This window comes from Tilletiaria anomala, assembly GCF_000711695.1.
Source record: "Tilletiaria anomala UBC 951 chromosome Unknown K437scaffold_61, whole genome shotgun sequence".
NCBI classification, from domain to species: Eukaryota; Fungi; Basidiomycota; class Exobasidiomycetes; order Georgefischeriales; family Tilletiariaceae; genus Tilletiaria; species Tilletiaria anomala.
The window spans coordinates 54,821-76,971 of record NW_013546961.1 but is presented as its reverse complement, the minus strand read 5'-3'; the positions used below and the strand labels follow the sequence as shown (position 1 = coordinate 76,971).

Here is a 22,151-nt window from a genome sequence, read left to right as displayed (position 1 = left end):
GGTCGACCTTGACCTTGCACCGAAAGGCGTACAGAACAGGCAGTCGTTGCGTGACGCGTGGCGCGTTCGCGTTTGCCCAACTTGTTCTCACCGATGTTACGTTGCAACGCACACGCAAGAGGCCTGGAGAAAGATCATGTGCATACATTGTAGCTGAGGTTCCATTCAAATAGCAGAGAATAACACCACTTCCACGCTCAATCCAGTGTGTATGAGGGCGACATTTTACGTCAAGCAACCGGCGAACAACCTACGCCTGTCGCCAGAACCACTGCGAGCATGCCCGCTTTGCCCACCATATTGATCGGCCGGCCGCGGGATCCGAAAGCGCCGTCTGCCCCTAATTCGTTGGACTGCAACGGACGGCGTCATGACCAGCCATCATCTGTACAACCACACCTGATGCCTTTTACGATTTCATATAGTGGTCCAGCGCCCGTTGGTCCATTCATGGTCATGACACCGGCTCCTGTGGAACAGCCAGTAACATCGGCTGCTATAGCGAATGAAGCGGCCTTGAAGGCAGAGCAAGGGCCCAATTCCGAGAGCTTGTGCAAGGGGGGTGGTCACTTATCGATATCTGGAGAAGAGTGCTACGAATCAGCTTTCAGAGGCCGGGGGATTCATGGCACACCGCTGAGTCTGCCGCCCGGATGGACAGGCGTCGTGCTCGATGTACCCGTAGCGATGCAACAGCTACTTCCAACGCTCCCGCGAGATAATCCAGCACAGCACGGGCTCCATTCCAAGCGTATCGGCTCTGGGAAACCTAGGAATACGGACAGCCTGGTAGAGAAATGGACATCGCCGCGCAAGGAAGTAAGGAAGAAGGGGCCCACCGTACCGACACGATTCGCAATAGACTCGGACTCAGACTCGGACACGTCGGACAGGGAACATCAGCAGCAATTCGCACCGTCACCATCAGCACCGAAGTCACCGCCTATACAGGTTTTGGCGGAAGATATCGACCTGGAAGCGGATTGGCCACAAACAAGTCAACGCAGCGAAGGGGAAGGGGTAGACGGAGGACCCGTTGGCCATGCAGAGTCTGCTGCGATGCGCGGGCCATCGGAGGGCAAGGTGATGAGCATCGTAGGGACATTTGATCGCTTGCTCGTATGGTCTCCAGATGGTCTGGTGGATAAGGGGGATGACGTCTATTTTCGGACGCTGACAGAGTGGCAAAATGTGGTTGTCAACACTGTGAGTGAATGAACAGGTGGGCGAGGAATGGACACCCGAGTCTCGAGGAACCTCATTCGAGGCTCTGACATTCATGCCTTTCATGTACCAGGTGCACCAACATTGAGATCCTGCACAAAGCCTCCAGTTGACGATTCACTATCTAATGTATCTCCTCGTCACATATGCTACATTTGTCGTGGTTGAGCTGTCAATTTATACCAGGAGGGTCTTTGTCAGAACGCAAAAACCTTTTGTATCATTGCTTGCACACGGTGCACTGGCGACCCTTCAGTTTTTCAGCACTTCAGCGATCAAACACATTAAACGTCCTTCTCCAGAAAGGCTGCTCCCTGCGCCTTGAGTTTGCGCTCGAATTGTTCAAGCCACTTTTGAAGCAGAGGCGCTGTCTGCGGCGCCGAATCGGGTGCGAAGGAAGATAGGTACGAAAATGCATTTTTGGCTGTGTTGCATTGGCAGAGAAGGAGGTAAGGTGACGTGCAGCAGTCAGTAGGTGAGATACAAGCTTAAGATCTGAACACTGAATTGCCAGACATGAGCCGTACCTATTCGCGGTGCCACAGCCAATGCAGCTTCGATCAACAAAGTCGCGTCTCTCTCTCCCGCCTTGACGAGCGCACCAGCATTCGCGCTGGCAGCACTAGCATCTGCGGGTCCAGCTCCCGCAGCGCCAGCCGCGCCACCCGTGGCATGTGCTAGAGCAGCCATTTGAGCATCTACGACCTCATCCAGCTCAATGCTGATCCCGAGTTGAGCGGTGACACCTTCGGATGTACTTTGCCCCACTCCGCCCGAAGCGAACAGGCTGTCGCTGCCGCCGGGCGTGGCCCCTGCAGATGAAGAAGAAGAAGGAATAGCAGTCCCTCTCAATTTGAAGATAGCCGAAGGCTTCGCATTCCGAAGGCTGATGGGACGTAGGATCCACATGTTGTCAGGCATATAAAGAGGGAGAGAGGAAGAACACATGTAACACGCACCATCCTAAAAGCATCCACTCCTTCCCCTCGCCTGGCCACAGGAAATGCACAATTGCGCTGTAGCCAGGAGGGAAAGCCTGTGAGCCATCCATGAAGACTGTAACATGGTTGATGCTGTTCGCTTCTTCCAGCGGAAAGACAATATGAGTTGGATCGATTTGCTGCGGCGTGGTCAGCGGAAGCCGGCCAGCGACTACGACGGCAAACATGGCTGCAAGAAGGCTTTCAGGCCGTCAAGAGATGTGTCAGAATGACCAAGCTGCGAGCGCAACAGCGAGTGGGGCTTGAGTGCCGCGCATGCCTGAAGTGCAAGATGTAACGACAGGCTACGAAACGATTTGCCTTTCACCTGACCTCCCTCTCGTTTGTGATCGGTGATCCACTGTTCATATTCAGACGTTGAATCGAAAAAATATCTGGGATTTTTGAGGAAGGTGATACCTGATTTCCGACAATATTTTCCTTCCCCTTCCATTTTCCTTAGCTTTGAACCCAACCCTGGCTCTCATTCAGCAATCTCAGACTGAGATTAACTCCCGGAACCCCACAGGATTACGATTCGTTTCACTGAAATCGCTCACGTGACGCAGGCTGAATGGTAGTCAAGCATGCAATTGATGCTCTGATAACCAGGCCAAGAATCCAATGCAAGAGCTTTTTAGATCCCACTCCCAACCCTCGCTCTCCTCTCGATGGCGCGACTCACCAACCTTCCAGGTCTGACTGCCCCGAAATTCCGCAGGTAATGATTGCAAAGTTGGAGCCCGCATCTTTCTACCGTGAAGGACTTGTATGAAGCGTCTCAATCGACGCACAGGATGAAGCCTAGTTATGAGTCTCACGCCTTCCAGGCGACAAGGTTCCATGATTCGACTGCTGACCACGGCGCCTCGCATGCAGCACGCGACACATCAGATAGCCTTCAGGACCCCGGGAGGAAGGGGGTAGAGCCAGCTGTGCAAACCGCACCAGCTGTGCACGACCGAAGCGCAAATATGGATGAACGCTCTGTGGACGAAGAAACACTCGTCGATGTCTTCATCGTCACCGCAGTTGGCTACCCGGGAGGAAGTCATGAGGGGTCTGAGACTGATAGCTGGCACCACTAAGGATCCCGCTTAGCGAACATAGATGCCATCTTTGCAGGAAACCAGCAGGACGAGTCAGAAAAAGGCAAGAGTGATAGCCTGTTCGAACGGGTGTAAGTGATCAAGCTCGGAGGGGCGACAGCATAATACAAACCAACTGATTGTTGTGTTCCTGCGACCAGATCTTCCCGAAGGCGTTCAGCATTCCCCGAAAGGCACGGTGAAGAACCACTCTTGAAGAGGCTCGCTCGCAGTCATCAGCGCTTCCCGTCTGACCAGCACCATGCATTGGTCGCTGCGAGCGGGAAGCGTGTGACTTTCGATCTCTTCAAGAGGAATCTTTGTTTCTTCCTTCCATAAAATGCGTGCAGACAAGGCGTAGATTGCTCTTATGCGCATAGGATATTCGCGCTGCGGACACCTTAGGGTGCACACATACCGTTTGAACGTCTCAAGATTCCGCCAGAAGTGCTCAGATGGCATTTTGAGCACAATCGACAGCTTAAACTCCAACGAGGTGAAAAAGTTCGAAAACAGGCGAATCGTGGCGATGAAACAGAGACTGCTCGACAGCGCGACAAAAGGTATGCGGATTGGGACACTTCCGTCAATGTCCATGACGAAGTTCAACTTCAAGTGAAACGAAACAGCGAAACGTGGAGCATGCCTAGTGCTACCTTGGGGCGAAGCAGCAAAACAAGACAGAGGGAGGTCAGCCTTGAAGAGCAATTGCAAAATTCTATCGCATCCTTTTCACCTTACTCCCGCTGAACGAAGGCAACTGGGAAATGTTCAATCCTCGGCTGCAGCATGCACTCCGCTGCATCCCGCGGTCGTGGGATCACCTCACGGTCGAATCGAAGAATCTTCACAACTCAAAAGTCTTTGATAAGGATCTGGACGAAAGTCTACAGTGTCTTGATACTCTCTCTACAGCGATGGGCTTCTTTGGACCATCCAATACAACATATACAACCTCGACGCGAGAAGCTACAAGCTATATACAATGGCAAAAGTGACTTTGGGCCATTTCACAAACGGGCGAGGCGACCGGGAGCGTTCACATATCGCATCTGCGCTGCCTGCAACCCTGAGCCGAAAGTCAAAAGCGGAGGATGATGAGATTGACAACAAACTGCGAGCAACAATCGAGTTGCGCCAGTCAGCATCATTCTCGGGGTCGACAATTGGACGGAGGCGACACTTTGCCTCGGAGAAACTCCTCGCAAGACCCTTCCGAAAGCATGGACTGTCCTGATTGGCGACAAGAGCGGCCCTGACCTCGATATGATATGAAAGGGCTTTTTGATGAGTGTTACCAGCGATGCCATCGTCATCGCTCTCAGAACGGCCCTCGAAGTCCAAGCATCGGGAGGCTCAAATTTCTGATAAACGATCGGCGACTTTCTGGGCTGCAGGATCAAGGACAACAAGATTCAGCTAATTTTGCCAAGCTTTGATCAGCGAAAGAATTTTTCGTCGCCTACAGCATTGCGATAGTCTGAACATGCCTAGCAACGCGCCACCCCCCCAGTGCCTTCAGGACCCAATTCGGCTATGTTCCCTCACACTCCCCCGCGAGGGTGGAAAGCGGAGCAGGACACGCCAATGAAGTCCTGCCGTACCGCTACAGTTCAACACAGGGACAGAACCACGGAATGTACACGAAGCGGGACCTGCGGCTCTGAGGTTTGTAGCACCTCACAAATCGACAATTCTAATATCGCATTCGAAGTACTCTGTAAATAATGTACTCTCTGGTGTTGCAACTCGCAAAGGTTCTGTCGTCTCTTGCGATTGGCAAAAACGAAGATTGCGCGAAGAGAGGCGAGTCCGCATACCACAGAACGGAAGTGCATACGTTTTTTGTGTGATGTCAGTTTTCACGTCGCGCAGGAAGTCACGCGTCGCACGCACAGACCCGAGGTTCGCCCGCCCGGCTCCCGCCTGAGTGTGAGCGCTAACAGGCGATAAGCGCCGACCAGCGAGCACGCTGTTGGCTGGGGAAGCTTTTGGAAACAGCCTGCTTCGCCGATGCGTATATCCATCATCGCATCATAGGTCCCTTCTTTACATAGGAAACGGCAGTGAATCAGTCCAACAAGGCAAATGGAAGGTCTCATCCTCGAGGGTTTTCGTACGATTAAAAGGTCTCCCAAGAGGCATACGCTCGAGCCACCAGACCAAGCATCCAGCACCCACCCTTGGTTGCACCGAACCTCGCACTTACTTTCAGCTTGCGGAAGGCAAGTCCAACGATCTTCGATGGTCAACAGCCGACCCCTGACATGGTGGTGCTACTTAGTGCTGGTTCGCGCCTTTTCCGTTGGCAGCCTCCACGCTCACTCATATGCATCGACCAAGAGCAGCGGAAAATCTTGGCGTGGGTAGGGTTGTGCTCGTCCTGCACCTCTTACCAAGTGACGTTGATGTTCCCTGTCAGGCGTGCTTCGAGGCTGACTGATGCGAGTGTGGCGTCAGCGATCAGCGGCACCGCTCCACGCCAAGCGATACCGCGAAGCAGCGCATATGGTGATCTGACTAGCGCTGCAATGCCTGTGCCTACTGGGACAATGTACTTGGCTCCAGTCTCTGCTGCGTGAAGTAGGATGCCCCAGCCCGAAAATAGCTCGAAGCTGGCTTCGTTCGCACCGTGCGAGGACGATTTATACGTCAGAAACGACGCACCCTCCAGCTCACGGTATTTGCTTCAACCTCCTGTTCCGTCCACAATTTTGATACAGGTATAGAGTCATGGCTTCTCTGCCTTCTTATGACGCCACAGCCCGCTTGGAACATACACATGCTCTGCCTGCCTCTACTGCGACCCCGGGACCGGGAGGTGTGTTCGATTGGGGAAACCACGGTCCTGCTCATCGATCAGACCTGCCTTCGACTGATCTGAACGATCGGTCTGTCACTTCTGCACCTCAACAAAGCCCACGCAGACGGCACACAGCATTATGGTCCGCTGTATGCAGTACCGTAGCTGCTACTGCTCATCTGCAGCTTCCGACCCCATTGCGCCCTGATTATACTTCGTCATCTTCAACTGCCAAAAAGGACAGAGATCAGGACGACTACATGCGCCTAGATGATGATGGGCTCAGTCCCGTGTTGGACGCGCACGATGCGCAAAATGATTTGGAGGAAGACGAACAGGCCGAGGAGCAGCGACTCGTTCGTGAGCAGCGAGAGATTCGAAGGCGGCAGCGATGTAGATTGAGCACTGCTCTGACATCGGACATGGGAGGAAGCGTCCACAACCATGCTCAGGATAGCAACAGCCTTGCCGCTCGTGCAAACTTTCCGCCGCAGCTGCACTCTTCGACTGCATCTGCTTCATCGTTTCGCGCAGAACCGGTTATCGAGGGCTCAGCCTCGTGGCCCACGGGTGCGACGGCTTCGTCCTCTCTCCCAGTTCTCTCTTCGACTCCAAATGCTTCTTTTTCCTCCAGTACCCGTCCGTCTTTAGCCACGGCGCTCTCCAAGTCTGCGTCGATCGGCCAATGTCGCGCTTCCAAGCGGTCGGGGGGGACGGCGCGGCACGCAGACCAGTGGCAAAGCATTGCGCACCTGCTGGAACAAGGCGACCAAAGCGCCCAAGTCGAAGTCGAAGAGGAACGCTCTGAAGCCCGTAGCCTCGAGCAGAAAAAATCGATTTCATGGCATCACGCTCCTCTGGCTGGTCGCGGGTATCCCTTCACATCTGAGGAGCCGGCAAGAGGCAGCAATGGCCAGAGCAGCCCCGGAACCTCGAACCGGACTCCCCTGCTTAAAGGCGCTTTCAAGAGGCTGTTATCGCCTCCAAAGCGGAAGGGCGCTGCAATTGGTAGCATCAGCGCTTCTGAAGCTACTTCTACCGATGCAGACAATGACAGCGGAATGGATCCAGAAAGAGAGATCGAAGAAGCAGCGCAGTTGGTCACATCCGAACCGGTCTCCTACCTCGACATCCTGACACCATCGGCGATCCCAGCCTGTGAAGATCCGCTTGCCTACGTCCCAGAAGCAAAGACACTGCTCGAAGCGGATGCAGAGGAAGAGCTGCTACAGCGACAAGATCAGCGTCGTAAGCTCGCCGAGCAAGAGAGCTTGCGCGGCGTCCTTTACCGAGCGCGTGCGTGGGTGCAACATCACTTGACTGTGGGCGGAGGAATCAGGCTCACAAATCTCCAACGCGGACTGCTCAAATGCTTTATCGCATACTTTCTCGCTTCGCTGTGTACCTTTTCCCCCGTGCTGTCTAGGCGGCTCGCTATGCTGCTTCCAAATCACGACCCGGACAAAAAGGTGCCAATCTCCAATCTGCACATGATCGCTACTGTTTCAGTCTATTTCCACCCCGCCAAGACGCTCGGCGCCATGCTCGAGGCAGACATGTATGCCCTGGTCGGATTTGTCTACTCTCTACTGTTGACCACGCTGTCGATGCTCACCGCTGTCTTCTTGCACAACCTCGATCTTGCGCTGCTGTCAAACTTCCTCATCGTCTCCATCTTCCTCGGCGGGGGAATGGGGTTTATGGCGTGGGCAAAAGTGCGCATGGCAAGCCCGTCATTCAACACGGCCTGCAGCATGATCGGCATTGTCGTCTTCACCGTCATGATCAAGGAAGGCGCCGCGCACCTCGGCCGCTTTTCGAGCGACAAGAGCCTGCAAGTGACCATCTGTGTCATCAGCGGCGTGTTCATCTCCAACCTCATTTGCTTTGCCATCGGCCCGCAGAGCGCCACAAAGGCACTGCAAGCAGATATTAGGCGCAACTTGACCGGCTTCGCGACCTTGCTCAAGGTGCTCACCAAGACCTTCTTGTTGGACGACCCGCGGAACTTCAGCCTTGACAGCGAGCGCATCAAGCAGGCAATCGACGACCACCACACCAGTTTCACTTCGCTCAAGAAAAACCTACGCGAGGCGCAGATGGAACGCATGCTCGACGCACGCATGCGAGGCCAGGCGCCCGCCCGCTATGCCGACGTCGTCGGCAGCATGAACCGCCTCGCGCAGCATCTCGGCGGTCTCAGGAGTAGCTGTGGCTTGCAACAGAGGATCATCTCCAAGCAGAAGGAGGCAACGGCAGCGGCGGCGAAGCAAGCTGCAATGGAAAGTGAAGCTGCTGCGCGCCGACCAGAGGCGGGAGGAGAAGATCCGTTCGCTGCTGGAGAGGCAGAGGTTGACGCTGACAATGATGGACAGTGGAAAGCTAGGACAGACGCTTTCGGCGACTTTGTGCAGTTCATTGGTCCACATATGCGCAGCTTGGTTGTGAGTGGTGCTGCGTAGTCTCGCCACGCTGTAGCCCTTTGCGCATGCTGATATGTTTGGCCGATTGTCGCTTTTGATTTGTCCTCCATCTGCAGTTCACAAGCAGTCGCACACTTCGCAATCTGCGCTCCGCTTTCTTGACGGCAGGCGACGTGGCACTACCAGAGGTTCGCGGGAACGAACAACACAATGTTGCCCGGGAGGCTTCTTTTGCCAGTACCGCCACGCAGCCGCCACAACACAACCACTACATTCCAGGCAGTAGCTTCACGTTGCTATCTGAGGACGTTCGTCTTGCTCTTGAGCGTTTTCGTCACGAGCAGAGCATTTCGATCAAACGGATTTACGAGAACACTATGTATGACGAATGCAGGTCCGTCGATCAGCTGGAGGCTGTCGCAAGAGCGACGAAAAGCTTGGCCGACGAAGAGATCATGCCGGATGAGCAGGTCTTCCTTGTCTTTTTCTTTGTCTTCAACTTGGAGGAGTTCGCAAAAGAATTGCAGTATCTCACTGCTGCACTGGAACAGATCCGTCAGCAAGAGGAGCGCATAGTCCGGCGCAGGGCAATGCCTATGCAACAATGGCTGAAATCTTTATGTACTTGCGACAGCATGCCCTCCTTCAGTCTGCGTGGCAGGAGGCACAGCTGCAGACAGGGAAGGCGAAAAATGAAGGAGCCTCAGGTCACCTTCCCAGACTACCGGCCACACCAAGTGAACACCGGCCAAACGCCTGCGGCAGATACATTGAATATGCGCATGTCGCGCGTCATTTGGTCTCTTGGCAACTTTCTGCGGAGGCCCGATATCAAGTTTTCCATCAAGACGGGTGTTGGCGCTGCGCTCATGGCAGCGCCCGCGTTTATCCATGCCACACGTCCCATCTTCAAGGACTACCAGGGCCAATGGGCGCTTGTGAGCTACATGATCGTCATGTCACCCACCGTGGGCCAGAGCAACCAGATGAGTTTCCAGCGCATTGCTGGGACAGTGATCGGAGCCGGCGCAGCCTACACCGCCTATACGCTCTTCCCGGATAACAACGTCGCGCTGCCAATCTTTGGCGCGCTTTTCTCCGTCCCGTGCTTTTGGGCGATCGTGGCCAAACCCCAGCACGCATCGGCAGGCCGCTTCGTCCTGCTGACGTACAATTTGACGGCACTGTACAGCTACAACCTGCGCAAGCTCGGGATCGAAGTGGAGCAAATCGCGATCAAGCGCATGATCTCCGTCATCATTGGCGTCACGTGGGCTTCGCTGCTCACACATCTCGTCTGGCCCATGGAGGCACGAAGGCAACTTGCGGAGGGTATGGCGGACCTCATGTTCAAACTCTCCTACCTTTATCAGCGTCTTGTGCTTAGCTACTCGGCAGAACCACCGGACCGGCCAGCGACGATGCCGCAGCACGATTGGGAAGGGGATGAGGAGAGCCGGCCGCTGCTGGCCCCGGATGAAGGCTCTAGGCAGCGAGACCAATTCCAGCCTTTGTGAGTCTTCTGTCGCCTTTCATATTCTGACGGATGGAAATCACTTCGCTAATTCGCCTCTTTCGCTCTGCAGGGAGCTGCAGTTGCAAGTAGCAATTATTCGACTGGAAGGGCTGCTTGTGCAGACCAAGCATGAGCCGCGTCTGAAAGGTGAGTAGCATCGCCTGCTGGAAAAACAAGAAACTTCTTGTTACATTAAGCTGACGTGCTCGTCCAATCTTTCTCCTTTCTGCAGGGCCATTCCCCATCGCCAAGTACAAAGCGATGATCAACAGCTGCCAGAGCATATTAGACAAGCTGCACAGCATGCGCTGCGTCACGGGTCGGGATGCGTGGCATCACCTGGTACGGCGCGACTTTGTCATTCCGGTCAACCCGTACCGGCGAGAGATGGTCGGCAACGTGCTGTTGTATTTCTACATCCTCGGCAGCGCGTTCCACCTCAAGAGCCCGCTGCCGCCGTACTTGCCCGCGGCAAATGCGGCGCGCAAGGCACTGCTGGAGCGTATCCGCGCGCTGCCGGTCGTGCGCAAGCGGCAGGTGCGCGGAGGGACGGAGTACCTGTTGTTCTACTCGTACGCGCTCGCAATGAAGGAGGTCATTGAGCAGCTCGAGCACTTAGGCCGCATCGCACAGGACAACTTTGGCGTCCTCGGCGGCGGCGTCGAGTCGTTTGAGCAGCAGTTCAGACACGCACCGGCGTCCACTGCCGCCACGCCACGCCTCTCGACGATCGGGATATCCGCGAGCGAACAGCAGCGCTGATGTATGCGTGCGCGGGCTTGCGAGGCCTCCCTGTTTCGCCACTGTAATATGAAGAACGTTGCACTAAACAGCATGAACATGCAATAGGTAAAGAATGACAGTACAGCAAGCATGACAGGGGAATGAGTAACAACGGAAGATGTAAGACTGTCTTGCTTCCTTTTGTTCTATTTCCGCATCTTTTTAGGCTGCTGCACGCAGCTTGGAACGCTTGCCAGTGACGGCCTGGAAACCGGTCTTGATGGCGCTGACGGAACGTGTGGAGCCGCAGGTGGAGCAGGTCATGAAATAGATTCTGTTCTCTTTGGAGAGGATCGTATTGGGCGACTTGCAGGTCTTGCATGTGACGTATTCAACTGTTCAATGTTGGCAGCAGATTGTCACGAGATGTCAGCTTTCATTTCACAATTTAGCGCTGGAAAGGACAAGAGAACGCACCAATGTACTTCCTCAGCACGTTTTCGATCTGCTTGGGCTGGAAGCGGCCCTTGATAATGAGTCGCTGGCTACCGTCGACGTTGCCAATGGTACCCAGCTCAGCAAAGAGGAACGAGTAGACATGCTCTGGCTCGCGATGCATGCGCTTGCAGATGTCCAGAGAGTTGGCAAACATGGTCTTCTTGCTGCCTTCGCGCTGCACGCTTGGCGGAACGATTGTGTACTTCTTCTTGTCCCCACTGAGCGCCGGGTTGTGTTGGCGCAGAGTCTTAAAGATGCGCCCGAGAAGCTCCGAGTAGTGGTAGTCACGCTCGGAGCCGATCCAGGCCTGTTGGTCGTCCGGCTTGTCGTTGATGCCAGCGCCGGCGCCGGCACCTCCCGCGTCGGCGCCAGCGTCATGCGCAAATGGGTTGTCGCCCAGGTCTCCCTCAGCTGTCCGATCTACGACATCTTCGCCGTTGGCGCCCTCGTCCTCGTCACCTGCGCCGCCCTCCTCCTCATCCTCTTCCTCGGCAGCAGCTGCTGCCTCGGCCTCGGCCAGCTCCTTCTCAAATTCTGCTAGCTTGGTTGACTTTCCCTTCTTTTTTTTCTTTTTCAGCTCTCCGAACTGTTTAGGTACGCCGAAGAGGGGAAAGTAGGGTAGGGGTGTCAGTAGTGAGAACAAAGCGCGATGAGAAGCGTCCACGCACGTTCAGATCGCCATCTTCCATTCCCTCGGCCGCTGCGACACCTGCCGGGCTCGCGGGCTCAGCAGTAGCTGCTGCTGACGCTGCGGCAGCCGCTGCAGCTTCCTCCTTCTTGGCCTTGTCCCCCGCAATAGTCGTCGGTGCCTGAAAGTCTCTCCGCGCGGGGAGGTTATCGAGATCGACTGCGAACTGAGTCTTCTTCGACGCCTTCTTCTTCTTCTTCATGCCGCCGAACATGGCGGCGAGCTCGTCGTCGACATGCTTGCGCTCAACTTCGCCTTCCTCATTCTCGGCATCTGCGCTTGCATTGGTGGAGGTGCTATTGCCCACAGCTGCTGCAGCAGGAGGGTCGACGTCGAGGGTAACGCTTTTGGTGGACTTTTGTCCGGGGTCTTCCACGTTGGAAGCCATAGTTGCACAAGACGTTGGATCGCTAGGATCTGGAGGGCTGCTCTGCTCTGCTCTACTCTGCTCTGCTTGGCGGCGACGAGGTGAGTAGCCAATTCTAACTTGCTTGCTCGAAGCAATAGCATGGACAGCCTGGTCACGCGAAGAACAGGCCTCTCCTTCGGGCAGCTGCGAGATTCAATCCATCGAACGATAAATTCCCTTGGGAAGCGCTCTTTGGGTTGCAAGTGAGCGAACTAAACCTCCGCTTTCGTTCATTCCCCATCGCTCCGGGTGCGCGTGGCTGCACGAGGGACTGGCCGACCGTCGGGTGCAGTAACGTCCTTGTGCATTCAATTTCTGCATTTTTTGTAAATCATGTAGGTCCTGTCTCATCCGGGCTGGACCTCCTCTTTCGTCGTCGTTGCCATTGTCGTCGTCATCGTAGGTACTCAGACCTTTAGAAATCGGGCTCCTTCATACGCACTCAAACGCGCAAGTCTAAAGCAACGCTCATATTCAGCCTAGGACATCACTGCAGCTCCCGCTGTACTCCATCCCATCGTTATACTCCGAGCCTACCATTGCCCGAAGCCCAGCAGGACAGTCGCCACGTTGACTTCCCAATATGACTTTGAGATCCAATACAACCAATCCCGTCCATTATAACAATCGCAAGGGTGCCGGCGACAGCACCGTCAGCAACGACATCATGACGGGAAGTAACAACAAGAACAACAGCGCCATCGCCAGCTCCCGCTCCGACCTCTCTGCCCTCGAGTCTGGCGCTACCCGTGGCTCCAGAAGCGGCAGCAGCACTACGCCAGATGGAGTCGTCAAGTGGTGCTTTTGACGTGACTCCCGATGAAATTCCTGGCGCCACAACAAATGCGCCAGGTCGACGTGGGCCTGTGAGAGGGGCTACGTCGTACTCACCTTCGCCGGACAAGCTTGGCCAGTTCGATAAAGTGCACACCGACGGACAGGTCAAGAAGGAGGCCTGCATGAAGAATGGCAGGCCGATGAGCGACGGAGCTCCTGCATCCGCAAGGCATGCGCCCGTCGTCATCCATGAAGCAATCGCTTCCACTCCCTCACCCGCTTCACCGCCTGCCACGCCACCATCCTCCAACCCCGCCTCTCCCTCGCTGTGCACCCGCGCGCCTTTGCCCGCGGCCACAGCAGCTGCCAGTCCAAGCACAGCGTTCGCCACAGCCGCATGGGCAGTATATGACGAGCTCGGAGGCCATGGTAGAGGCCGACAGCACCATGCGGCAAGCGAAGCAGCTCGAGACATCCTGCATCGCGATGATCGCGCCAGACGAGCGAGCAGTGCCAGCAGCCATAGCAGCAGCCGCAGTAGTAGCAGCCGCCACGACGAGCACAAACAGAAGAACCAGAACTACCTGACCGAGACGCTGCGTGGCGTCGCCATCACAGCTGCACCCGCTACACAGCAAGCAAAAACAACCACAAAGCACACGAACCTGAGCAACCGGACGGATGCCAGCGCCAGCGCTACGGCTGGGGTTGCGGGCCTCATGCCCCCTACCCCGAACGCAACGCCGTCGATCATGTCGTCGGCCGACGAGATCGTGCTAGACGTCAAGCACGACCCGGCGCGCGTGGCCCTGGCATTCATGCGCACCGTCTTCCCGCGCTTCAAGCTGGAGCGCGCCAACGAGCGGCTCGCACGGTTGCGCAAGTCCAAGTCGGCCTCTATGTCTAGCTCCACTCGCAAGACAATCGTCGTGGAGGATGCGTCGGTCGAGCTCGTCTGCAAAGATTGGCGCGGTGCCGTTCTCGCCGTCCCGCTTGTCTCCTCCGTCAGCGCTGCCGCCGGAGCTGAAGATGAAGATGAGACCGAAGTGGAGCGTGATGAAGGGGATGAAGAGGGAGAGGGAGAGATGCGCCGTACACTATACCTATCTCTGCCGCCTACTGTTACTTCATCTGCCGTCAAAAACAGCGCCGGCACTGATGCTCCCTTCGCCTATGCGCACAGCAACGATGTTAGCATGTCCTCCTCCACCTTGCCTCCCAGCATCATGTCCAGCCGCGCCAGTGCCAGCCACAGCCCCGCAAACAACGACGCGACACTGCCGCCGCACCTGCGCGAGTCGCTGCTCAGCGTGCTCGACCACGCCAGCGAGAAACTTGGTTGCGAAAAAGTCGTCATATGCGTCGAGCGCCACACGACGCGCGACTTCAAGAGCCTGCTGCATGGCCTGTGCTACGTCGGCGGGCAGGTCGTCAGCTATGGGCCTGGCACTGCTTCTGCCACTGCGACGGCGAGGGCAACGGGTGCGGGCGTATCGATATCAATGCGCTCCAAAGAGAGCCTGGTGTCGTCCACTGCCATGGCGCGCTTCGGATCGCCCACCAGCAGCATGTCGAGCAACAGCAACTTCAGCGGCTCAGTCGAGGAAGGCACGACGCTTGTCGGCTCCTCTGGTTCTTCCGAATGTGGCGACCTCGTGGGACGGGGCGACGGAGAGGGTGACGAAGACGCGGTAGGCGACGCCGTCATCGTGTCGGAAGAGTCGGAGAATGAACTGTCGACGAAGTGTCTGCCGGGCGTGGAAGGGCTCGTTCCTGCGAAAGGACTCGTGCTCGTTGCTGTTGATCTGTAAAACACTCTCAATGCTTTTCCCATTTTGTACATGTAGGATTTCAAATGTTATGCGCAGCCTCTCGGAAAACACAGGGCTTTCCATTCAGAGTGCAAATGTCAAGATTGCATATGTCACCGTCTTCCTCCTACGCCTCTCATCTTTCGCATTGAGATGCACTAAACTCATTCTATACATGCTAGTGCTACCGTTACAAAGACGGTAGACTCTTAAAAAATGTCGAAAGCACCGCTTTGCCCTTCTGCAGGTTCAGCAAGCGCATGCGCTCGTCGCTTAAGTGCGCGCTGTCCGAGGCTTGGCCCATAGGCAGATGCACGGCTGGCGCATTGAGTTCCTTCTCCAGAATGGCAACCGCTGGGATTGACTATTGCAATGCGCGTCGCAATCATAGTTGTTCGGGCAGTGCAGAATCAGTCAGTGGCTACTCATTCGAGCGATGCATGCGCTTGTTCGCGAGACCATCTAAAAGCAACTCACCCCTCCTTCACAGATCTTCACCGGCGACTGGTTCCACTCCTCCTCGATCGCCTTGGCGAGTGCCATCGCAAACGGCGAGTCCTGCTTACCGGACCACCAATCGGCCGAATGGTCGATGGAAACAGAGAGCTCATTGGACGAATGGAGCTGCTTGAACGTGCTTTCGATGTGGCTAATGAGCGACGCAGTGACCTTCTTGAGGGACTGATCGGGCACAATGCGAATGCTCACGGCCGCTTCGACTGTGTTGGGAATCACAGTGTTGTTACCCGGCCCACTGACTTCGATGCCATGAACACTAAACGTCGGAAGACGCCAACGAGCGATCAAGTCCTCGGCGTTGCGCGCTCTTGATTGGTTCATTTTTGCGATCGAGGCGTAGAATTCCCGCTCGGCTGGCGTAACTACGCGCACTGCGTCGTAGAATTGCGGGATTAATACCTTGTCGCCTGTTGAGGCTTGGCTGAGCAGATTAATCATCTGCAGTCGGGGAAATGGCCATGATCAGCCAATATGAGCAAGGGATATTTCTCTTCGCCTTTCGCCACGCATTCGCTTACATCGACCATTGGCTCGCGCACAGCACCACCTTCAACACCAGAGTGCACATCTGACATGCGTCCCGATATCCGGACAGTCGCGCGAACCACACCACGTAGGCCAACCGTCATGCACGGATTGTCCTCTCCAAGCCAGTACGAATTGGACAAGAGCACGACGTCCTGGTCGGAAAGAGATGATCAGCATTCATTGAGGACCAGCTCAAACTCCAGTTGATCCAACTCACAATAGGGCCGATCTCCTCTTTGGCCTTCATGAGTGCTTCTTTGAAGCCGACGCTGCCTCGCTCTTCCTCGCCCTCTATCAGCATAACCAAATCGTTTTCTAATTCTCGTCGACTAAGCAGCTGACTCGCAGCGTACGCGACCGCCAACGTTGGTCCCTTGTTATCGCTTACACCTCTGCCGTATAGATACCCGTCTCGCCCCACCATGGTCCAAGGATCCGATTCCCACTTCCGCCCGTCCACTCCAATGCAGTCATAATGTCCGTAGAACAGACAACGCTTTCTCTTCTTCTGCTTCGCGGCGGCAGGACCGGATAAACCAGCTTCCTGCAGGGACGATCTGCCGCGGAACGTGGCCATGACGAGCGGGTTCCGATGTGGCGCGCCGGCAATGATCTTGGCCTCTGCACCCAGCTCTGTCAGGCAGTTCTTCAGCCAAAGAGCGCACTGCCTGCATTGCTCCCGCGTGTCTTCGCTGCTGACGCTCTGGAAGCCGACAAAGTCGGAGAGAGACCGCACCAGCATCGCATCGCTTTGCTCTTTGCTCAACACTTTGAAGTCCGCGCCTGACGTTGGAGTTCCCGGCGTGCCGGAGAGGCTTTCGAACGATGTGCCAAGGATTGCGTGCGCAGCCGACGTGGGTACTTGGCTGCAAAGCGAGTTTTTGCTTGAGATATTCCAGATTTTGAGCAGTGATTCCGAACCCCCTGTAAGCAGCCGTGCCTCCGTCGCTAAGCAGTGAGATGATGAGGCTTGCTGAGAAACGGGACGCATCGCAATCACAGAACACAGTACTACACCATCATGAGCTTTCCACTCAGCTGTGCAGCGGAATCGAGCATCAAAACGCTTGACAGTGCCATCTGCGCAGGCTGTGAACATGACCGAGGACGACCCTTTTAAGCCAGAGGCTCTCAACGCGCTGAGTGATAGCACATCATCGCTACCTGCCTTGAGCGTCCTCAGCACTGTCAGAGTCTCCAGGTCCCAGACATCGACATGTCCACCTTGAAGGCCTGCAAAGAGAGTGCTCTGCCAGGTAGCGAGCGCTAGGACACCCGCCTCTGAATTGTGGAGAGTTGCGAGGTGATGCAAGCCACCGAAAGGTCGGTCGGGCGAAGGCGACTCAACCTGCCATAGCTTGATGTCTTCGTCGCCTGACCCGCTTATCAGTACCAGAGGCTTGTCCGGTGAAAGTCGCACGAGCTCCAAGGCGTAAATGTACCCGTAATGCGCGCTTGCGACAATGCATCTGCTCGAAAGTTGCACAGCTTCAGCCTCAGGCTCAGACTCCGCCGGTATTGTTGGAAGGATGGATGCATGACTGATGAGTTCCGTCTGGTGTCTTGACGGCGTAGCTCCTGCGTTGCTTGCCAAGGTTGTTCGCCGCATGGACAGTGGGGCCCCATCGAAGAATTTGTTGGGCTTGTGTATCGGCGTGTCGAAAGGCGTGCCCTTGCTCTCTCCAAGCGGTGCAGAGAAAGCAGGGTGCTGCTTGGTGCTAGTGTCCTCTTTGACACCAGCTGACCGCGATGGGTCTGCACCGGTAAAGCTGATCCACTGTATCGACGTGTTCTGACACCCGAGAAAGAGCGTTTCCAACTCCTCACACCATTTCAGCGCAAAAATATCGCCAACATTGTCGTCAGCCGGGTATACGACGTAGATGGGCTTCAGAGATTTTGTGTCCCAAATTCGCACCGTGTTGTCCCCGCTGCTACTGAAAAGCCAACTTCTTTCGGGAGCAAACTCCAGCGCTAGGACTGAAGAGGTGTGGCCTTCGAGTCGGGCTCTGGGAAAGTAAGTATGTAGGTCCCATACATAGATGCATTCGCCCTGGGATCCGCTGAAGATCAGCTCGTTTTCGGCATCAACAGCAAGAGAGAGCACTGAAGTCGAGTTGTGTGATATTGAGTGTATAAGAGATTGTGTGGTTGTCGACGATGCGATCCCTTCGCCGCGAACGTCCATCGCTGTTAGAAGGCGCCTCCGTCAGAGAATGTTTCTCAATTCTCAAAAAGGGCGTAGCTTACCTGATAGCCTCTCCCGAAGTTTCGTGAACCCATCACGGTCAAAGGAAATGGCTTGCCTCCCCAGACGTTCAGTGCGGTCGGTATCTGTGCGGCGTCCGCCCTCGCTCAAGTCCATGGCGAATTGCAAGTCCGGCGATTCGCATGCATTTTGAAATGGTGAGTTAGAACCAGTCATGCTGGAGACTGCGACTCATTCTATCGCAGCTGCTCAGCTTGAATCCTTTGAAATGGGAAGCCGGGTGACGAAAAGCTGCCAGCGAGCTGTGAGAGCGGCAGATATGCATCCAAATTCGGCGTACATTCTGACGGATTGATGGAGCACGCGAGCTCGCCACGCGCAAGGCACACGGCGCGCACAATTTCGACGCGTCCTGCGAATGCCAGCAAAACGACGCCGTAAAAGTAAACAAAGGAAAAAACTTGATTAATGGATTGCGTATTGTACAAATGCAGACATGTTAAATCTTCCGGGTTGCGTGCTTTGCTGCTTGTCAATGTTGAAACATGAAGCCCAGAAATCCTACCGGCCCTTGAGCACGCGTTCGAGTTCAGCCCGCCTGGCTTGAGATTGCTCGTTCATCTCCGCAATCCGCCGCAATCCCTCGCTCTCCATGTCTGCCAAATGATTCTTGCTGATCAGATCCAGGTAGCCCTGCACGCTGAGCTTGTACTCAACGTCAGAGATGTGCAACCCCTTGAGGCTTTGTAGCAGAGTGGCGCTTGAAGGATTGGTGAGCATGCTGGTGGCGCTCACAGTGCTTGTAGCTGCCATATCGGCATTCCCGGCTAATGACTCCGACAATGGCTTGGCGGATTCTGATTCGGCTTCGTGCTGAGCAACGGTGGCTGCGGGCGCATTGCTGTCGAGTGCAGCAGCGGCAATGCTTCGCGTAGCGTCCGTTTCCTTGGCTGACGATGTTGACTTCGCGGAAGGTGTTCGTGCTAGGGGTCGCTTGACAGGTGCCTCATCTTCTGTTTCTGGCTCTTCTTCTTTCTGCTCAGCCTTGTCTCCGACTTCGCTCCCAGCAGCTGGCCGCTTGCTAGCCTTCTGCGAGCGTGTAGTCTTAGAAGTGGACAGACTTGACGTCTTGTCAGCGCCAACAATGCTTGAGTTACTGATAATACGGCTCCTCGTGGTGCGTCTGGACGTAGAGTTGGGCTGAGCTTGTGCGTCTGGTAATTCTACGTCATTTGCTTGGCCAACTGCGGGGGCGACGGATGTTTGAGCGTTGCCCTGAGCAAGCTTCGGCCGACCCCTTGTCGTCCGCTGGGGTTTCTCATCGTTAGTGACTGAAGCGGCCTGTTGTGTCTTCATAGAAGTGGATTTGGCCGCACGAGATTTTCCGATTACAGAAGCAGCCTTGTGCTTGCCTCCTGCTACTTCCAGATCGGCGCCCTCTGTGTGAGTAGTGGCTTGAGGTTCTGCATCGTGCTCGATGACTGTGCCGTCCGCTTCCTCGTTTGCGTCCTCATCCGAGATGACAGCTCCGGTATGATTAAAGGAACCATCGCCAGCCGCGTCGCTGACTTGCAGCTTCTTTGTGTCCTTGGGCTTCGTGTTTTTCATAGAAACAGCAGATGGTGCTTCGGAGGCAGGACCTGCGGCAGGGTCAGAGCTGGCATTTGGCGTTGTTATTGGATACTTTGGACGCGTGATGGCGGCCTCTTTCTCCTCTGCGAGGCTAGCTTTGATTCCTTGGCTTGCGGCCCGGCTCGCTGCTCGAGAAGAGGCGCGTATCGGGACCGGTGCGGCTTCAATCCCGGCCTTTTTCCTTGCTCCTCCGCGTGAAGACTGAGACGAAGCCTGTTTTGCGTCGGAAGCGGTAGGTGAAGCGCTATCGCTGGTCTTCACTGGCACAGCCTCGTCCTGCTTCACGTCTTCGTCCGCATCTGCGTCCTCTTCGGCAGCGGGTTCGGCTGGTGCAGAGCTACTCGCCTGTGGCTTTGTCTTCCTCGATGCTTGGCGCCTATAGGTTCGTAAAGTCAGGCCTAGATCCACTGAGCGACAATCACTACTGTAGACTCACTTGCCCACGGCCACTGTGTTCACACACTTTGCGGGCACTGGCTCATCTTTGCGATCCGGTTCATATTTACCTCCCGGCCCGTCCGCATTCTGCTCTGCATGTACCTCCGCTTGCGCATTGCTGTACTCTTCGTGCTCTTCAGCAGCGCTATTCGCAACCACAGCCTCTCGACGCAAAGCTGTCTGAGTGGTAGTTCTACGGGAAGATGCGCTGCGCTCTTGGCCTCTACTTGATGACTCGGATGACACTGCAGCTGATATTGTCGAAGCGTCCCTCCGAGAGCGCCCGCGTCCTGTCCGCGTTGACGCTGATTCAGTCGCTGCGTCTTCCACCGCAACGTTTTCGTCGCGACCTCTAGCACCTTCTCCTTCCACTTCTTCAACTTCTTCCACGTCTTCCTTCCCCTCTTCTTGAGAGACATGGGCGCGTAGGCCATCCAGCTTGTCAGGCGGAACGTACTTGCACGAGAAGAATGGACATGGCGTATCCTTCGCACCGCGTAAATGCTCCTCTCTGTCCAGAGTGGAAGCCAAAATAGATCAGTTTGCTACCCACCACACCCTCGCGAGTCGAGTAAACTCACACTGGATCGTCGCCCTTTTCCCACCCACCCAAGGTTCGTCCGCAGTACACACATAGTGTATTGTCTTCTCCATCCTCGCATGGCTCAAAGTGCAATCCGGCAGCAGCAATCTAAGTGGTATCGCGTGTAGATGTGTCAAGCGGTATCGCACATAGACGTTTCAGTACCACCCGACACACTGATTGTCACACCTTGTAGCCTCGAACTGACCTTGGCACTGGTTGGGCCCCAACCCTTCTTCCGGTCATACGGCCACCCTGCGCCGAAAGTCAAGCGACGCGCTTCTACCATGGTATCGCTCGTTGGCAGCAATCGCGGATCAGGCCAGAACGCAGCCGGAAGCTCTGTGTCGCCTTTTCTGGCGCTGCCAAGAGCGCGTTTGCCTCGCGTTGGAACCAACGGGGTTGCTACTGCTGCCGCTGCTGCTATGCTTCGCCATTGTCCAGCATTGACTTGCTTGTCGCGACTCTCGACGAGGAGGACAGATGGACAATTGGGATTGAGCTGCCGCAAGCGCTCGAGAGGATCGTCTCCCGGTTGCCAATCCAAAACGCGTGTGCCGCATATGTAGTGCGTGCACGCGTCTTTTCCCGGCGAAGGCGCGCCTTTGGATGAGCTCGCAATTTCTTCGGGGGTAAAGAAGAGCCCGACGCGCGCCAGAGCCTCCGGCGAAGGATATGGGGGCGCTTGGGACTTTGTTTTGCTTGTGTTCACCAAATGCGGCCAGCGATGAGGTGCGCTGCGTTGGAAACTCTCTCTTCGCGCTTCCTCTGACGCCATCGCGGCCTCGTAGGTCGCAGGCACATTGAAGGTCGCGCTGCCAGACTTGACAGCCGGCATGTTTGCGCGTTCGTCTCTGGATACGCGTGTCAGCCGAGAATGAGGCAAGATCACCAAAGTTGACAATCGTAGGGACGACGCCAGGCGTATGTGTAACCTCTAGAGTGAACAGTGACGATACGGACAGAAGTGAAGGTTGTGTGCCATGTGCGCTTGTTATAGCTGTTGCCCGTCGCGTGTTGGCGTTGGACCCAGCGAAGCGTGAGTCGGCTGATGAGACGAGACCGCGCGTGGCTATGGGAGGGCTGTGTATAGTTGACAGGGTCACGTGATCGCATTTGGCCGCCCCTCCTCAGATACTGGACGATGAACCCACCCAACCCCAGGGCGGACGTAAAGGTGATGATTGATCGAGGTGCGGCAGGTGGATTGAGGTCAAGCGATTGTCGAGAGTCGAGACTTTCGTTTCGTGAAATCGTGAATTCAAGATTCCAAGCCAGGTCGACAATATGTGTACATAATAT

General features: G+C 55.6%; 8 protein-coding genes across 8 annotated transcripts; 3 read left to right on the top strand and 5 right to left on the bottom strand.

The window, feature by feature from the left end:
• The first annotated feature begins 164 nt into the window (after positions 1-164).
• Positions 165-1,465, top strand: K437DRAFT_257492 (uncharacterized protein). The gene is made up of 2 exons (XM_013386931.1): positions 165-1,206; positions 1,298-1,465. Exons 1-2 carry the CDS (start codon positions 280-282, stop codon positions 1,310-1,312), a joined length of 942 nt encoding a protein of 313 aa, XP_013242385.1. The 5' UTR covers positions 165-279; the 3' UTR covers positions 1,313-1,465.
• On the bottom strand, positions 1,347-2,531 carry K437DRAFT_274906 (uncharacterized protein). The gene is made up of 3 exons (XM_013386930.1): positions 2,184-2,531; positions 1,752-2,110; positions 1,347-1,648 (listed from the first exon to the last, which is right to left on the bottom strand). Exons 1-3 carry the CDS (start codon positions 2,390-2,392, stop codon positions 1,509-1,511), a joined length of 708 nt encoding a protein of 235 aa, XP_013242384.1. The 5' UTR covers positions 2,393-2,531; the 3' UTR covers positions 1,347-1,508.
• A 162-nt stretch (positions 2,532-2,693) lies between these two features.
• K437DRAFT_152586 (uncharacterized protein) lies at positions 2,694-3,240 on the bottom strand. The gene has a single exon (XM_013386929.1). The coding sequence runs from the start codon at positions 3,077-3,079 to the stop codon at positions 2,786-2,788; it is 294 nt and encodes a 97-aa protein (XP_013242383.1). The 5' UTR covers positions 3,080-3,240; the 3' UTR covers positions 2,694-2,785.
• A 3,916-nt stretch (positions 3,241-7,156) lies between these two features.
• On the top strand, positions 7,157-10,796 carry K437DRAFT_225605 (uncharacterized protein; the record flags this gene model as incomplete). Its single annotated transcript, XM_013386928.1, has 4 exons — positions 7,157-8,539; positions 8,635-10,031; positions 10,105-10,181; positions 10,267-10,796. The coding sequence occupies 4 exons, from the start codon at positions 7,157-7,159 to the stop codon at positions 10,794-10,796; spliced, it is 3,387 nt and encodes a 1,128-aa protein (XP_013242382.1).
• Positions 10,797-10,856: 60 nt separating this feature from the next.
• K437DRAFT_248459 (uncharacterized protein) lies at positions 10,857-12,464 on the bottom strand. The gene is made up of 3 exons (XM_013386927.1): positions 11,924-12,464; positions 11,235-11,841; positions 10,857-11,152 (listed from the first exon to the last, which is right to left on the bottom strand). Exons 1-3 carry the CDS (start codon positions 12,329-12,331, stop codon positions 10,980-10,982), a joined length of 1,188 nt encoding a protein of 395 aa, XP_013242381.1. The 5' UTR covers positions 12,332-12,464; the 3' UTR covers positions 10,857-10,979.
• Positions 12,465-12,764: 300 nt separating this feature from the next.
• Positions 12,765-15,012, top strand: K437DRAFT_257487 (uncharacterized protein). Its single transcript, XM_013386926.1, has one exon. The coding sequence runs from the start codon at positions 13,135-13,137 to the stop codon at positions 14,938-14,940; it is 1,806 nt and encodes a 601-aa protein (XP_013242380.1). The 5' UTR covers positions 12,765-13,134; the 3' UTR covers positions 14,941-15,012.
• A 68-nt stretch (positions 15,013-15,080) lies between these two features.
• On the bottom strand, positions 15,081-18,469 carry K437DRAFT_257486 (Zn-dependent exopeptidase). The gene is made up of 5 exons (XM_013386925.1): positions 18,238-18,469; positions 16,205-18,177; positions 15,978-16,139; positions 15,418-15,897; positions 15,081-15,304 (listed from the first exon to the last, which is right to left on the bottom strand). The coding sequence occupies exons 1-5, from the start codon at positions 18,410-18,412 to the stop codon at positions 15,131-15,133; spliced, it is 2,964 nt and encodes a 987-aa protein (XP_013242379.1). The 5' UTR covers positions 18,413-18,469; the 3' UTR covers positions 15,081-15,130.
• Positions 18,470-18,664: 195 nt separating this feature from the next.
• On the bottom strand, positions 18,665-21,977 carry K437DRAFT_295136 (uncharacterized protein). Its single transcript, XM_013386924.1, has 4 exons — positions 21,058-21,977; positions 20,848-20,957; positions 20,265-20,777; positions 18,665-20,204 (listed from the first exon to the last, which is right to left on the bottom strand). Exons 1-4 carry the CDS (start codon positions 21,685-21,687, stop codon positions 18,758-18,760), a joined length of 2,700 nt encoding a protein of 899 aa, XP_013242378.1. The 5' UTR covers positions 21,688-21,977; the 3' UTR covers positions 18,665-18,757.
• Between the last annotated feature and the right edge of the window lie 174 nt (positions 21,978-22,151).

Coding starts and splice junctions, on each gene's coding strand:
- K437DRAFT_257492 (XM_013386931.1), top strand. CDS start 280: ATGCCCGCTTTGCCCACCATATTGATCGGCCGGCCGCGGGATCCGAAA.
- K437DRAFT_274906 (XM_013386930.1), bottom strand. CDS start 2,392: ATGTTTGCCGTCGTAGTCGCTGGCCGGCTTCCGCTGACCACGCCGCAG. Junction 2,111..2,183: donor GAGTGGATGCTTTTAGGATG/GTGCGTGTTACA, acceptor ACGTCCCATCAG/CCTTCGGAATGCGAAGCCTT. Junction 1,649..1,751: donor GGCTGTGGCACCGCGAATAG/GTACGGCTCATG, acceptor AATGCAACACAG/CCAAAAATGCATTTTCGTAC.
- K437DRAFT_152586 (XM_013386929.1), bottom strand. CDS start 3,079: ATGCGAGGCGCCGTGGTCAGCAGTCGAATCATGGAACCTTGTCGCCTG.
- K437DRAFT_248459 (XM_013386927.1), bottom strand. CDS start 12,331: ATGGCTTCCAACGTGGAAGACCCCGGACAAAAGTCCACCAAAAGCGTT. Junction 11,842..11,923: donor TGGAAGATGGCGATCTGAAC/GTGCGTGGACGC, acceptor GTACCTAAACAG/TTCGGAGAGCTGAAAAAGAA. Junction 11,153..11,234: donor CGTGCTGAGGAAGTACATTG/GTGCGTTCTCTT, acceptor AACATTGAACAG/TTGAATACGTCACATGCAAG.
- K437DRAFT_257487 (XM_013386926.1), top strand. CDS start 13,135: ATGGAGTCGTCAAGTGGTGCTTTTGACGTGACTCCCGATGAAATTCCT.
- K437DRAFT_257486 (XM_013386925.1), bottom strand. CDS start 18,412: ATGACTGGTTCTAACTCACCATTTCAAAATGCATGCGAATCGCCGGAC. Junction 18,178..18,237: donor ACTTCGGGAGAGGCTATCAG/GTAAGCTACGCC, acceptor GCCTTCTAACAG/CGATGGACGTTCGCGGCGAA. Junction 15,898..15,977: donor TGCGCGAGCCAATGGTCGAT/GTAAGCGAATGC, acceptor CCCCGACTGCAG/ATGATTAATCTGCTCAGCCA.
- K437DRAFT_295136 (XM_013386924.1), bottom strand. CDS start 21,687: ATGCCGGCTGTCAAGTCTGGCAGCGCGACCTTCAATGTGCCTGCGACC. Junction 20,958..21,057: donor GGGGCCCAACCAGTGCCAAG/GTCAGTTCGAGG, acceptor GATACCACTTAG/ATTGCTGCTGCCGGATTGCA. Junction 20,778..20,847: donor GAAAAGGGCGACGATCCAGT/GTGAGTTTACTC, acceptor CACTCTGGACAG/AGAGGAGCATTTACGCGGTG.